Source organism: Sorex fumeus, unplaced genomic scaffold (assembly GCF_029834395.1).
Source record: "Sorex fumeus unplaced genomic scaffold, SorFum_2.1 ptg000061l, whole genome shotgun sequence".
NCBI classification, from domain to species: domain Eukaryota; kingdom Metazoa; phylum Chordata; class Mammalia; order Eulipotyphla; family Soricidae; genus Sorex; species Sorex fumeus.
Window position 1 is genome coordinate 9,680,203 of NW_026606118.1, and position 17,131 is coordinate 9,697,333.

The window sequence follows — 17,131 nt, forward strand, 5'->3', positions numbered from 1 at the left end:
CTGGGAAAAAAATAAGAATCAGGAACACTTATACAATTATACCAAAATCATTTTGCATGAAAGAATAGACTGTGGAAACTGTCTAGTTACTAGACTGTTTCCTGTAGTTACTATCTCTTTCTATTGGATTCAAATATTGGCTTAGTACAAAGCACAGTAATTTCTGTCATCCCCAGTAGGAACACCAGATTTTGGAAGTCGCATACCTGGTGGTTAGTCCTATCCACTGTGTTGGCCGTGGAGGGATGATCTCTTGTGTTCTGCCGAATTCGGGTAGAGTTTTGCTGCTCAATGGTAGAGGAAGTTGGGATACAGAACTCTCTGAAGCATCGTTTGAAGTTTTCATCCAGAAATGCATAAAGGACTGGGTTCAGGCAGCTGTTTGTATAACCTAGAGCAATGCAGAAGTGCCAGGAGACAGTCTGAAAAGTAGTTTCGGGGATTGTAATCAAGGCTTTAATTATGACATAAATGTGAATGGGAGTCCAGCAGATGATAAACACAGCTACAACCACTAACACCATTCTGGTGATTCTTCGCAGGTTCCGATCTTTCTCTTTGGAGCCAGAGAGCATACGCACACTCTTGAGACGTAAGATCATCAGCCCATAGCACACTGTAATGATGAGGACGGGCATGATAAAGGCAAAGATGAAAACACAGATTTTCAAAAGATTCTCCCAATACCAGGTTGGGTGAGAAAATGTTAGTGTACAATCTATGGAACCTAGAAGAAAAAAAGCACAAGGAAGATTTAACAGCAACATCGAATCATTTCATTGTAAATAATTTGTCACACTTTTCAGCCCTGACCAGTGCTAATTTAAAGAAAATTATACTATATAAACGGATAGAGGAGAAATTGAAAAAAATCAAATTAAAGGAATTAAAGATATTAAGGGTGAAACTCAACAATCTGTTGTTTTTCAGCTAGAGCTATTTTATTCTTTTTATTCAAAACATAATTTTTTCTCACTTTGATCAATTTAGATCTCACCATGAGTTAGATCTTCTATGGAGTCCACATTGAGATAAAATATATAATTACTGTCCAAAATCTGTAGCAAATTAGTTAATGGCTATTTTCATTTCACTTTTTGGTGGTGTTTCATCACTATGACATGAAGTCTGAAAAGATTAAATTATCCAATAGACCAAAAAATTGGAGATAAGTCTCCACTTGATGTCCCTTGTGGTTAAGTTCTAATTATTCTTGAGAGTCATGGCATTTTCTCATCATTTTGATAATGTAAGAAAGTGAAATCACAAACTAATAGATTATATTCTATTTAAAATAGCGGGTGTTAAATAAAGGGAAAAATCTTATTTCAAAGCAATAAAGATATCATGCTAGAAGGAATCATTAAAATTACAATTTGATTGAGACACTAGGTGATTCCATAAGTTTTGCTTATCCTATGATTCAATTAACATATTGTTTAATAAACATTCCATCACTTTGGCCTATAAATCACTCACCATGCCTATATTTTGTAGTTGCCATGAACATAACAGGCAGACCAATGGCTGAAGAGAGGATCCAATTACAGACATTGATAATTTTGGCATTATGGGGAGTACGAAAATCCAGGGCCTTGACAGGGTGGCACACTGCAATATAGCGATCAACACTCATGGTGCAGAGGGTGAATATGCTGGTAAACATGTTATAATAATCTATGGAGATCACAATCTTGCAGAGAGTGGTTCCAAAGGGCCATGTTCCCAGTAGGTAATTGACGCTCTGGAAGGGAAGAGTACTGGTTGCTAAGGCATCTGCCAGAGCAAGGTTGAAAATGTAGATGTTTGTGGCAGTCTTCATTTTGGTGTATCTAGGAGATGAACGGAGAGCAATGATGGAGTCAGAAAAGATGCCAGTGTGGACATACATAAATATGTATACTTTCACATAAACAAATACTAGTTACTGCAATAGGTATGATAAATATAAGCATATCTCTTTCAAGTATCCAGACAATAGATATGAATTTATTTAAAATCCAAATGTATGAGAAAAGCATATATTTCTACACACACGCACACAAACACACACATATATTTTCTTAACATAGTGGAACAATGTATTTACATTTGCATATACAGCACTGCAATAGTGAACTGTGGGAGCAAAACAAAAGTAATAGAAGAGGTTAGGTAAGGGGAAAAGGAAGGTGTTCAGGAAGCATGCAGATACTTGTTTAATCTTACAGATGGTAGGAATTGTACATTCTAGGAAGAGAGAGAACCTAAAGAAGGCAATTGGTTATGACATGTATATTTAATGCTCCTAAAAGGTTGCAATAAATCTTATGTAGAAATATAACAGAAACCATTTCACAAAGGAATACGTATGCCGTAGTAGAAAAAAAAATTAGACGTTATCCCATCTATAATGTGGACCCTAAGATAACTTTTTTTGTGTTTATCTTTTAACAACTTTGTTGAGGTATATTTGACCTATAATTAGTGGTTGGTAATTTGTGTGCAGTTTGTTACGTTTTTATATATCACTTAGTCACTTGATTTCCCGTTAATCATCAATTTGCTCGAGCAGGCACCAGTAACATCTCCATTCGTCCCTGTCTCATGCTAGTGTAGCCCAATGGCGTCTGTTCATTCTAGGAACATGAAGAGCCTCAAGCTGATCGTTCAGGGTCTTGATGAAGAAGTCTGACCATCTTGTAGGTGGGTGGCCACGTGGTTTTTTGACATCCCATGGAATCTAGTCGGTAATGGCTCTAGTCCAGCAGTTGTCTCCAAATCTTATTACATGTACAGCCCATCTGATTTTCGATGCCTTGGCAAACGAGACAGCATCCCTGATTCCTGATCATCGACAGAGGTTGGAATTCTGGATTCCTTCTCTCATTTGATGAAAAGTGATACTCCAAGCATAGCTCTTTTGATTCCTCTTTGGGAGACCCGAATAGCATTCTCATCCTGTTTCCATAGGGCCCATGTCTCTGAGGAGTATGTTAATGCAGGAAGAACAGTGGAATCCAAGAGATGTGCCCAGAGCCAGAGGCTCTTCATCCTCTTAGCTATTTCTTTGACACTCTTGAAGGTGTTGTAAGCTGCTCTCTTCCTCCTGCACAACTCAGGTGCCAGGTCATTTGTCATGTTGACTTATCGACCTAGGTACACATAACTGTTACATTCGGAGATGGTCATTCCGTTGAGAGCGAATGGAACGTCAGGAATGAAACTATTTCTCATGTCTTCATGAGATTCATCTGTAGTCTGACCTTTCCACACTCACGGTCAAAGTCAGCCAGCACTTGTGCTTCTTGGCTAATGTTTGGTGTTATTAGATGAAAGATAACCATTCGAGCAAGCCAGTTTCTGAAAAGGATTCAGCACGATCAACCATATCCACACAATAACCAAGCTCATTGAGATTTCTTGGGAGTTCAAGATGCCGCTGTGTCTAACGTTCATTGATTTAAAGAAGGCCTTTTATTCTGTTGAGACAGAAGCTTTCATCGAAGCCCTAGCCAATCAGGGCATTCATACTCAATACATCAGGAATCTCCGTGAGCCATATTACAGATTCACTACCAGGATCTCACCATTTTACAAAGAAGTGATCATCAATGTCAAGAGAGGGGTTCGGCAGGGCGATACCATTTCACTGAAACTCTTCCATGCCACCCTCGAGAACATCATGCGATGACTGGAATGGGAAGGAATGGAAGTGAAGATAGATGGTCGGCAACTACACCACCTCCACTTTGCTGATGACATCATTCTAATAACACCAAACATTTTACATATATTTACAACTTTATAAAACCATCCCCATGTTCATGATTAGCGATTAACGAACTTTGACTCGCAATCCTCATCAAAGTGCTGCCTTTTTGGTAAACATTTGTACTGGAAGACAGTTAAAGCCCACTTAATCACTTACTCTATGTGATTGCGAAGTAGAATTTTGCACGAAGGAGACAGTGGTCTGATTCCGTGTGGAATTTTGGGACAACAGCGACATTGGTCAGGCAAAACTGTCGATTGAATATGATGTGGTCAATTTTGTTGTGGAACTGTCCACTGGAGACTCCCATGTCCAATGTTTAGATTCGACCTTCTGGAACTGTGAGTTAGCATGGATGGTCTTGGTAGACATGATGAACTCAGACAGTCTCTCACCCTGTTCGTTCCATTCTAGGCAATGGGTTCTGATGTGGAATTCTTCAACTGATCTTTTCAGTCCTATCTTGGCATTAAAATCACCCACAATGATCTTGTAGAAGGTGTGATCTTCTTTATAGAACTTCTCCAGCTCCATGTAGAACTTCTTAATTCTTCCTTCATCATAATCGAATGTTGGTGCATAGACAATGAAGATAGAAAATGCCAGCAGTGAGCCACATCTATTCAAGTGTAATCGTCCGATTCAGGTTGTTAAGCTTTTGAATGAAATGATGTTTATGGCCAAGTTCGTGTTGACAAGGACACTGACACCACCGACCCCTTTTTTGTGGCATGTTCTGAGGAAGAGTTCCTCTCCAGTGTCGAAAACGGCATGATTTGATTGATGCCTTCTTGTCTTGGTCAGACCAATGATGTCATACTTGATCTTTCTCTCTTGCACCATCAGATCCTCGATGGATGCATCCGATGCCAGTGTACGTGCATTGAAATCACACACAGTCACTTTTGTCCTTCTTCATTTTGGCAGCCTAGTTTGGCCCTGAGATTTTATCAGCCTTTCCTTCCTCCTCCTTCTTAAAGCTGCCATATTGGTGGCTCTTTCAGGGTCAGGGGAATGAGACCCATTGTATTTACTGGTTTTGGCATATTGTATACAACACAGATAGCTTGCCAGGCTCTGCCATGCAGCGGGATACTCTCTGTAGCTTGCCAGGTCCTCTGAGAGGGATAGAGGCTTTTAGGGCAGCCACTAATCACCCTTGAAGGTGTTCCCATGATTCAAACCATATTTCAACCCCATCAAATATGGTGCAGTAATCTTGTATTAAGTGTTATATGGTACGGAAAGTGTCCTGGAGTGTGGCGGTGGCTGGGTAGTGGAGGCAGTGGAGGTAATGGAGGTCTGCTGGGCTGCTGAAAGTAGGTAGAGGATCTCTGTTCCTGGTCCACCGAGTCTGGAGTCCAAGGTCACAGAATTCCACTTCCCTGACTCTGTGGGGCTTCACTCGTGCATGAGTCTTGGCCCAAGTGTTCGGAAAGCATCCTGGAGCATGGCGGCTGCTGGGTAGTGGAGGTAGTAGAGGTAATGGAGGTCTGCTGGGCTTGGAATTCACAAATCCAACTGGGATCAGACCACCGTCTCCTTCATGCAAAATTCTCCTTCACAGAGTGGGGAGAAAGGGATGCAAAGTTTAAGAAGAGAACTCCTAGAATGACCACCAGCTGGGAGCTCTTTGGCACTATTGCTGTAACATGGGAAGATACTGTCATTGACAACACTGATGAGGAATACGATTGACTGGTTCTTTACCTCCATGATTGTGCGAAAAATGCCAAGTGAGAGAGAGAGAGATAGCCACAAAAAAATGCCTGTTTTCGAAAACTTTCAAGCTCATTCGGCAACGTGGCTTGGCTCAAGCCTTAGGCAACTGCAAACAAATGTCTGAACTCGCAAAGCAGTGCGGAGAAGTGATAAAGGAAGACCTAAAGAGAGAAGAGCAGCAGTGCTGGAAGATGAGGCAGAAGCTGGTAAAAGCATTCGAATGCCCGTCTCTCCTTCACCAACTACAAGACCAAGATGACTGCCCTCCGATGTCATGATGGGTCTATCACATCTTCCAGAAGGGCAATGGAAAAGATTATTCATGACTTCTACTCGGATCTCTTCCATAGCTATGTTCACCTGCCCACACACCAAATTCCTCAGGATGGATATGTCCTTCCCAATGTTCTCCCTTGTGAAATCCAACACGCTATTTCATTGGTAAAGAAGTGAACAGCACCTGACCCAGACAAGGTCAGACCTGAACACCTGAAGAACCTGCTGTCAGTACTCATCAATACACTGGCTCGGCTCTTCACATGCTACCTGGTACCTCTCTGAATGCAAGGTTCCATCTCAATGGAAAACCAGCAGGACTGTACTACTATATAAGAAGGGAGACATCCACGACAATGCCAACTATCTCCTGATCTGCCTGTTGTCTGTTGTCTACAAGCTGTTCATTCAAGTCATCCTGAATAGGATCGACAGAACACTAGATATAGGACAACCATGTGAGCAAGCCAGTTTCCGAAAAGGATTCAGCACAGTCAAACATATTCAAACAATAACCAACTCATTGAGGTTTCTCGGGAGTTCAAGATGCCGCTCTGTCTAACCTTCATTGATTTAAAGAAGGCCTTTGATTCTGTTGAGACTGAAGGGTCATTGAAGCCCTAGCCAAACTTAGTACATCAGGATCCTCCGTGAGCTGTATTGCAGATTCACTACCAGAATCTCACCATTCTACAGGGAGGTGATAACTGACGTCAAGAGAGTGGTTCGGCAGGGTGATACTATTTCACCAAAACAATTCAGTGTCACCCTCGAAAATGTCATGCGATGACTGGAATGGGAAGGAATGGGAGTGAAGATAGATGGTTGGCAACTACATCACCTCCATTTCGCTGATGACATCGTTCTAATCACACCAAACATAAGCCAAGCGGCACAAATCCTGGCCAACTTCTACTATGAGTGTGGAAAGGTTGGACTACAGCTAAATCTCACGAAGACAATGTTTATGAGAAACGGTCTCATTCCTGACGTTCTATTCACTCTCAATGGGATGAACATCTCCGAATGCAACAGTTATGTGTACCTAGGTTGAGAAGTCAACATGACAAATGACCTGGCACCTGAGTTGTGCAGGAGGAAGAGAGCAGCATGGATTGCCTTCAAGAGCATGGAAGAAATAGCTAAGAGGATGAAGGAACTCTGGCTCTGGGCACATCTCTTCGATCCCACTGTTCTTCCAGCATTAACATACGCCTCAGAGACCTGAGCCCTATGAAAACAGGATGAGAATGCTATTTGGGTCTCCCAAAGAGGAATCAAAAGAGCTATGCTTGGAGTTTCATGCTTCACTCAAATGAGAGAAAGAATTCAAAGTTCCGACATCCGTCCATTATCAAGAATCAGGGATGCTATCTCGTTTGCCAAGGCGTCAAAAATCATACGAGCTGAACATGTAATGATATTTGGAGACGACTGCTGGACTAGAGCCATTACTGACTGGATTCCACAGGACGTCAAAATATCACTTGTCTGCTCACCGATGAGATGGTCAGACTTCTTTGTAGACCCTGAATGATTGGTTTGAGACTGTTCATACTCCTAGAATGAGCAGATGCCATTGGGCTACACTAACACTCGACAGGGACGAATGGAGACATTGCTGGCACCCGCTAGAGCAAATTGATGAGTCAATTGTCATGTGATCAAGTGATCAAGTGATCAAATGTCAAGTGATCAAGTGGTATCTGTGACTGTTTGGATGAATCATTAGCCGACTGAGTAGTTTCCCAAGAGAGCGAATGATCTACAAAGCCTAAGATATTTACTATCCTTGCTCCTTACAACAAAAAGTGCTAACTCTTGATCTTAATTGCCAACCCAGGTTTAGTCTTCCCCATCTCAATCCTCCCTCGTTTTCATCTTCCCATTTCATCCCTCCCTGCTTGGACTTTATTATACCCTAGGTAACTACTATTTTTGATCCATTTCTTTTGTCGGTTATTTAGCTTCTGTTTTCTAGAAACATATACATAAATTCATCTAAGTGTGCTCTTCTTTTTCTCTTTTACTAGACATGAATATTTTAAAGATTTATCCACATTGTTGCAGGTGTCAGTAATTCATTCTATTTCACAATCTAGTGCTATTATATTATATGAATATATCACGAGTTGCCTATCAATTTAAATGTTAAGGGAATTGAATTGCATCAAGTTTAGGAATACTAAAAGGCAGTTATACACATACATATACAAGTTTTTGTATTGAATACTTTTTCTTCCTCTTAGAAAGTGTCAAGAGTACTTTTCATCTCCAAACACTAAGGAATTTTGAAGTAGAAAATATAAAAATAATCAAGTACATAATAGAAAGCTATCTTGAGTTTTCACTTTTATTTATCTAATTTATAAAAATAACCTGTTTCACTCAGCAATTTCTAACTATCAGATTGTGAGCTTTGCAGTAAGCTCTATTGCTAGCTCTGGTTTTGAATATATAAATTAATTGGGATTATGGAGAATGTCTAGCAATTGTTTTATGTTTTAACTAGAATAAGTAAGATTTTAGGGAACTTTCTGTGGAAAGACTATAGTATTTTTAAACAAATCCAAGTGAATGTAAAGTCTGTAGCTGTTGGAATATCCTGCCCGAAATTGTAATTAACCCAGAAGATGTGAACTTGATAGTTAAGAGAATAATCCAATCTTGCAGCAAGGTTTTCCTCAATGTTTAGTTCATTATATTCAAACTTCAGCTTGTGATTACTGCTTTTTAGTCACATGAAACTGATTTTATTCATTTTGTTCAACATGGCTATTGGTTGGAGGCAACCAACCAACATATCAGAGACTTATTTGTTTAGGGTCTTAATTCATGACATGCCATGAATGTTTGATTTCACTAAGAAGCTGAACTTATAAAGGTGGATTTCACGAACCTCCTCAAGACCAACAGTCTCAATTTTGTTCTTGAGCTCTAAAATACTGATGGGGGAGTTCTAACTGTGGATGTTGCATTGCTGCGAGAAAGGCTGTTTTCAAAATTGAGGATCTTTTGATTTGCTTTGGAAATTTTACTTTCACACAAGATTTTTCAAAAAGTCTTATTAAGTCACCCTAATTTACAAAGTTATTCAGGGGCTTCTTAAGGCAAAATTGAAGAAATTCATTTGACTTAGAAAATGCAAATTTCCCAAAATACTAAAAAAAAAAAAATTCCATGTAAGTTAATGGTAAAAGTGTTTCTGGATCCAAATAAATAAATTGCCCAGTAAATCAAACCAGACAGGATCACTCTACTTTCAGATAGCAGTGGGATCCTGCAGACCTAAGACCTATTTCATTTTATCAGGATTCCAAATATGATAGGCATAAAAAGATAAGTTTGACAAGATGTTCCAAAGTATAAACAAGTCAAATCTAAAATTAACAGCATGGTCTTTAAGATTTTTAGAATACCTGAACTTCAAGCTCAATTTTCTATTTTTTTAGATGTTTTTAAGTAGAAATTTCTCTCCCAAAATAGAAAAACAAAACCCTATTTTCTGGCTACACCACAAAGTGCATAATATGAAGGCATGCTGGGTGGTATTAGTCAATTTCCTACCCAATGACCTTACATTGCATGTCTTGTCTTATAATAGAGTGCTTTACATTAAACAATGAAGTTCTTTACTGTGAATTTTATGACTCACAATACTTCTAACCTTCTCTTCAGACTCATCTAGCACCAGATATTTATTGATGTTTATGTCAGTGAAAATTTTATATTTCCTCCTCCAAGATGAGATGTTTGTGAAACAAAATTAGGTTAAGGTTCTACATCATGAAAGGTGAAGTGAATTTTATACTGACGAAAGCGATTTCAACTGACATTTTATGGGAGGAATGTTGTAATTACATTTTTTTCTCAGTTTATCAAGAGTTTTCTCCTAAAGAGAGCCAGTATTCTTATCCCAATTACTCAATCTTTGGATCATAGCATCGTATACAAAGGGATTCAGTAATTTCTTAAATGTATGCAGAAGAATTATGTAAGACTGAAATTTAGTACTTTCATTTGCCTTTATCCTATCCTTTCAGCTGAAAGGATGATCTGATCAGAGGAGGAAAAATGTGATCTGGCCAGCCTGAACTTTTTCTTCTCCTCTTTGTGGATGTGTGCGATGAACATAGCTCAGGAAGTTATGTGAGCAATCAGTGTCACACTAAATTAGACGAATATACATACCAGAGTCAGTCAGTCAACATGCCAGAGCAGTGGGCTCCCCATACAATGATGTTTTACTGAGTGGGTATGAGTAGAATTCCTCTCTGCACACTATATATTTTTAGGTGTCTGCCTATAATGTTCTGTAACTTCTTATTGTGGCAGCATGAATTTATTAACCAATTGTGCCAAAAGAACGTGGTTGGGGTTGGAGTGTCAATGTGGTATTTCCTCAATGAGTCTCCCCTGGACAAACTGGACATTTCTAAAACTGTCTGGTCCTACTATGCTCATGAAATTTTTTTTTTCCCTCTAGTCATCATAGTTCTTCTTTTCTTTGTCAATATCTCATTTATTTTTCCCATTATTATTATTATTAGTAGTAGTAGTAGTAGTATTTTGGTGTTTGAACTATACCCAGTGGTGATCAGGGCTTACTCCTGGCTCTGTGCTCAGGGATCACTCCTAGAGGACTTGGGGGAACCATATGGATTGCCAGGTGCAAGGCAAGTTTCCTACTAACTATAGTATTTCTCCAGCTCCACATAGTAGTATTTTGTCCTGTGTGTTCTAGGTGACTGAGTGATAGATTTGTGATATGACTTCAAATTAATAACCATGTAATTATTTCTAAAAAAATTTACTCTTTTCAGTACCAATCATGCTTGATATATCAGAGTGATTTTACATAGCTTCCAGATAGTTTTATGGGGAGAAAATATTATTGTAGGGTAACATTGCTTTGTCCTTCTTCCACAAGAAGCTTAGGTTTATCTGGTTACACCCATCACAGTGCTCCTGAGGCACTTTCATTGTGTTTATCTGTAAACAGTCTTCCCTATGGTCTCCTCCCCACCCAGATAATCAGCTTTCCCCTTAATCAGACTCTGTTAATTTGTAAGATCAGTTTCCCAGAAATCTATGATTTTATATGTATAAGTGAAATATTGCCTTTCTCCTCTCCTTATGCCTTATGAACAGTTTACTTTAAAGTAATATCCTTTTTGTATAGATACAGGAAGACTGTTAACATTATGCTTTGTAATTTAGGATTTGATTGGCTTTGAATATTACTCACTCCCGGGCATCTGCTTTCTCGACTTAAGCCTCAGTTGCCCTTAGTTCCTAACACCCCAAAAGCAGGGTCCCGACGACGGACTGAATGAACCCAGGGCAAGTGGTGAGCTACCCTGGCAGTGAAATGGGCCAGGCCAAGGTGCCACGCTTCTTAACTATAAGTTAAGAGTTTGATCATAGACAAATGCTGTCATCCAAAGGTAACGATGAGACTAGGATCCTGCTAGGGGTGGGAAAGACAATCTGGCCTGAGCACTGTAGTCTGAGATCGAGATGGCCCTAGGAGAGCAATTCTATAAGTTTAAGATATTTCTTACTGTATCCATACAAAATGATTTTTATTATATATGCTTATATGTTTGCTAGACAAGGAGAGGAGAAACACACCCAGGAGAATCCGCTCTAGGGTGGATTGATCTGATAATGAGGATCTGTCCTAGGAGCAGCTTTCCCTGAGGCTAAGAGTTCTACCCCTATTGATTGTGACCGCACTTATGTGTAATTGTTTCCCCAATTCCTCTTGGAGAGAGATATAAGGAGACTATGGAGAGAGAGACAAGAGCAGAGACAGAAGCAGAGACAGACAAGAGAGACTGGTGTAGATGGAGAGAGGAATGAAATAAACTGCTACTAATACCAACCAGCCTGGCCCTCGTTCCTTCCTTCACCTGACCATCGCCAGAAGGGTGAGACTACCGAACGTGGGCGGCGGGAGAGATAGAGCCACCACTGTGTGTGCCGTGCCCCCTTTGTGTGAGTTTACACATATTATGAAGCTTATTTTTTTAGAAGCTCATAGTTCACCTGCTGTATTCCACGTTCAGATTTTTTACAAGTAAGCAAGCACGGTCCTCCCGTTGTTCATCGATTTGCTCAAGCGGGTCCAGTAACATCTCCATCATGAGACTTGTTGTTACTGTGTTTGGCATATCAGTATGTCACGGGTAGCTTGCCAGGCTCTGCCGTGTGGGCGAGATACTCTCGGTAGCTTGCCGGGCTCTCTGAGAGGGGCGGAGGAATCGAACTCGGGTCGGCCATGTTGGCTGCGTGCATGGCAAATGCCCTACCGCTGTGCTACAAAAGTTCTTTTATTTTTTTAGCTAATAAAATCAGTCCTATTTTATTTCCTATATGTTTTAGATATCAATTCTCCAAAAAAGAAGAAAGAGACTTGCAAAAAACTAAACCAAGCGGGTCATATAATAAGGGGCCAATGGCTTGGTAATTCCATCTCTGAGTTTCCAAAGTGCAAGACACTCAGGGTTTTGTGTATTTGGGTTTTTTGTTGCAGTTATCCACTTTATCTACACCCACTTAATTTATTTTTGTACTCTATAGACTTAATTTTTTCTCTGTATTGTTCTTTATATTCTGTTTGTTGGGCATTTGCCTTGCATGAAGCCAACATGGCCAACCCGAGTTCGATTCCTCTGCCCCTCTCGGAGAGCCTGGCAAGCTACAGAGAGTATCTTGCCCGCATGGCAAAGCCTCGCAAGCAACTCATGACATATTCGATATGCCAAACACAGTAACAACAAGTCTCACAATGGAGACTTTACTGGTACCCACTCGAGCAAATCGATGAACAACAGGAGGATAGTGCTACAGTGCTGACTATCATAATTCTCTTTGGCTTTTCTATTTGCCTATCTCATTCTTGTTGCATTTTTCGGTAGGGCATTTGCCTTGCACGCAGCCAACATGGCCGACCCGAGTTCGATTCCTCCGCCCCTCTCAGAGAGCCCGGCAAGCTACCGAGAGTATCTCGCCCGCACGGCAGAGCCTGGCAAGCTCCCCGTGACGTATTGGATATGCCAGACACAGTAACAACAAAGTCTCCAATGGAGACGTTACTGGGCCCGCTCGAGCAAATCGATGATCAACGGGAGGGCCTTACTTACTTACTTATTATTTTATGAATCTTTATAAAGCTCAACAATTTTGTTTTGTTTTGCACTGTTTTGGGGGAATGTACCTAGAGGTGCTCAGGGGACTGAATTGGGGTCAATTACTTGTAAAGCAAGATTTATAGCCCCTACAGTATCTTTGGTATCTCTTTGATCTCCAAATAATTTTTTAATTAAAACTGAGTTGAAAATCGGGGAGAAAACTGCTGTCCCAGTTCATGGAAATGACTCTAGTCAAAGATGAAAAAATAAAAGGCAGGGAACGCTGCCTTGGATATTATTCCCTGCCTGATACAGTTATTATAACCCCTGCCCAGTGTCCCTACAAATTAAATTCTGGTGTAAATGGACCAATCCCATGGGGCACTCTTAGGGAGAAGCAGTTTGACTATTAAGGAAATTACTGTTCATACTGGGGTCATTGGTTCTGATTATACTGGTGAAATAGCAATTGTTGTTACAGTGCCAACTGTTTGGACATTTGATAAGGGAGAGCACATTACTCAGCTTCTCTTACTTCCTTTTGTTATTCCCTGTCAATCCACTTGCCCTAGGGATGGGAGGTTTCAGCAGCACTAATCCTTTGATCGCCTTTGTTGCCAGTCTTTGTGGCTCAGGAGTAAGCCCTGAGCACCACTGGGTATAGTTCAAACACCAAAATAATAATAATAATAAGATAATAATAATAAAATAATAATAATAAGTTCTATAAAATAATAATAATTATTATTATTATAGGAAAAAATAAATGAGATATTGACAAAGAAAAGAAGAACTATGATGACTAGAGGGAAAAAAACAAGAGGTCAACCACCTACTTGTAACTCTTGAGACCCCTGGGAAGAAATTTGAGGGAATGATTGACTCAGGAGTTGATATCTCTTTCATCTCTACCCAATATTGGCCCCATAACTGGCCGTGCAGGCAATACTCTACAGTTTGTATGGAGTAGGCATGATGCCCTCTTCCTCTGTCTGGCAGAGTACCAGACACTTCAAATGTATTGGCCTTAAGGGCATTATAGGCACTTTCCAGCCCTATGTAGCACTCATACCTCTTATGGGGATGAGCTTTACTTGAACAGTAGCAAGCAGAGTTTAGAATTCCCACACCATCTCCCCTGGTAGACTCTGGTTCCGAGGCCACCCCTTTTTAATAGGGGGCACTGTAGCTTTATGCCCACCACCTCTCCACATTCAATGGACATGTAGAATGTTAAAAACAAAACCAAAAAGGGAGGTAGCCCCCCACTTGAACATATCGGGAAACCTCTCATAGGAGGAAGAGTCTATGCTTATATTTTAACAGGTGGCTGACCCACCGAGAAATTCTGGGTCCCACTGAATTCCAATGCCAGAATCAGCTCCCAGACTCCCCAACTCTCTACATTCCAGCCTGCCAAACCGATTACAGTTGAAGTCACAAGGAAATCAGAGGAGGAGTCAGCATCAGAGGACCCTTGGGGAAAGGCCACCAGATCCTTTACAGGACTGCTCTACTACCCCGACAATTCTTTGGACTCCTGATTGAATCTCTCCTGAGACTCATTGCTGTGACCACTCCCGACCACTACCTCTGCTGTTGCAGGAACAGCTCTTCAAACCTCATTGAGAAGCATGATGTCGTCACAACATGCAAAATGACTCTCACCACTTCTGGTCAGTGCAGGCTACTGTCAACCGTGATACTGAGCAGTAACTGGACACTTTCTAACGAACACTGCTCTGGGTTCAGCGGTGGGTTGAATTTCAATTTTTTGTTCTTGTTGTTTTTCACAAACGAAAAGGGGGAGATGTTGAATAACATTGGGTTGTCCTTGCTCCTCCCACTGGGAGCTTAGATTTATCGAGTTACTCTCACAACAGTGCCCCTGAGGAACACCCAATTCCATCAAGCACTAATAATCCTATATTGCTTTTCTTTTTCCTTGTCATTTGCATGGTTTAGCAATGTCCTTTTTATATAGATACAGGAAGACAGTTCATGTTATGCTTTGTAACGTGGGAGTTAATTGACTCCAAAATAATATTTACTCCTGGGCGTCCATATTCACTTGACTTAAGCCTCATTTTCTCTTAGTTCTTAGCACTCCAAAAGCAGGGTCCCAACGAAGGGACTGGATGGACTCAGGGAGAGCTGTAAGCCACCCTGGCATCTAAAGGGAACAAGCTAAGCACCATAAGTATAATAAGTTAAGAGCATGGTCACGGAACAAACTCTGTCATGACCCAAAAGGAAGTAACTGAATAAGGACCCTGCTGGGGTTAGGAAAGACTAAACTGGCCTGAGGACTATGATCTGGAATATAAGCGAGATGTCCCCAGGAAGAGCCAACCTTTAAACTTAATATATCTGTAATGTGTTCATACAAAATGACTAGAAATATTATACGAAGTAAATTTACTATGATTGATTAAATGGATTACTAGCTGAGGAAAGGAGAAAGATGATACACTCTGGGTGGAATTCCACTTTTGAGCAAATCTCCTAGTAATCTGGAGTGCTGAACCCTCACATGAGATTTTGTCCTTTAGTTAATCTCCTAGGACTTCTCCTGAAGGAGTAGCTTTACCTCTGTTTGTTGTTATGACCCATCATGATGGGTCTCACTCTCCTGACCCTGAAAGAGCCTTGAATGTGGCACTTTCTAAAATCTCAGGGGTAGGACGAAGGAGATGTTACTAGTGCCTGTTCGAGGAAATCGATGAACAACAGGATGACAGTGATACAGTTGTTATGACACTGTTCAACCCCACCTATGTGTATCCCCACCCTTCGTGATTTCTATATAACTCTGCTGTTGTAAGGGGAAAGCAGGGACTATAAAGACAAGGACTAGCATGATGGAACTATGACGACTGGCACTAGACCCAAACTACGACTAATATTGTGCCGTAAAGGGAGAGATTAGACTCCGCTGGGGAGGAGAGAGGAATGGACTGTGTACTGACCAGCTTCCTGCCCTGTCTCTCCATTCCCCTGGTTCCTCGTCCGTGGTCACTGCGGACTAGCCAGGGGAATGGCTCGAGTCTTACGCATCACGACTGCTGTCCTTTGAAATTCAATAAATCTAAGCTCCCTGTGGGAGCAGCAAGAACAACCCAATGTTATCCAACAGTTTTATATGACTGAAAGACTTGCTTAACAATTTTTGCATTGTGAATTTTAGAAGAGACTGTTTACTGCTTTATCTTATTTCTGAAAATTTTACTTAAGGATAGATCTAATATGAACTTCAGAATTGATCTAATAAATTGTATATGGAAAAAAATCTTGAGTTCTTGATTTATGTAATTATAAAAACACTGGTGAATTCTAAAATATTGGTGTATTATATTGTTACACCAATTTGTTTGATTCACAGAACTGATAATTGGCGAAAATAATCTTATTCTGTGGATTAAGAGTTTTATGAAAATGTATAGATTATTCATTTCTTTAGACCAAAATGACTTCAAACACATCATTAGAACATCTACCTCTGAACTGGAGCTTTTTGTTCATAGATAACAGTGTTTGCTTTTATTCCAAAGACCTGATTTTTAGAACTAAGAAATGCCTTAGCTTTCAAATATGAAAGTTCTGAGAGAGAAGGAAATTTCTTCTATTTTAGGATCTGAGAGTTTGGTACATAAAGAATCTGCAAGTGTGCATTATTACTAACTTCAAATAATGGTATATCCTTCCTCAGATATTTCTTTAATAATGGAGGCACAAACAGTGAAGAAAACTTTGCTTAAATATGATAAAATATGATAAATATATTTCTAGCAATATTAGTATTATAACAATGTAGTAATAGATCATATAGTATTAAAATAATATTAGTATTAGAACATTTATAGCAACATGATAAAACCTTTCTAGAAATATCAGTATTAGTAAATTAGTTTTGGAGAAGTCTAAGGATACACGGTAGATTATAAATGTTTAGATGATGTATAAAGGAAAATGATTCTTTATTGCAATTAATAAAACTAATTTTTTAAAATTTTGTTTTGTGGCCACACCTGGAAGTGTTCAGGAATGACGTAGTGTTCAGGTTTTGTACTCCTCTCAGAAATCACTACTGTTAGGCTTGGAGACCAATTGGGCTGACAGGAATCAAGCCCAGGTTGGCCATGGGCAAGGCAAGCACCCTACTGGCTTTACTATCTCACCACAACCCACAAAAATATTTTTCATTTTTTTTGGTAATGTTGAGGTAATCATTCAACATAAGTCA

The 17,131-nt window shown here is 40.1% G+C and overlaps 1 protein-coding gene across 1 annotated transcript in view; it reads right to left on the reverse strand.

Annotated features, from left to right (window-relative positions):
* OPRM1 (opioid receptor mu 1) overlaps nt 1-17,131 on the reverse strand; it is a 74,159-nt gene that overhangs the window by 17,970 nt on the left and 39,058 nt on the right. Inside the window, exons 2-3 of the mRNA XM_056125882.1 lie at nt 1,480-1,832; nt 207-727 (exon numbers count right to left, since the gene is read on the reverse strand). Of these exons, the coding sequence (XP_055981857.1) occupies nt 207-727; nt 1,480-1,832 (874 nt within the window). The remainder of the gene's footprint in view (nt 1-206; nt 728-1,479; nt 1,833-17,131) is intronic.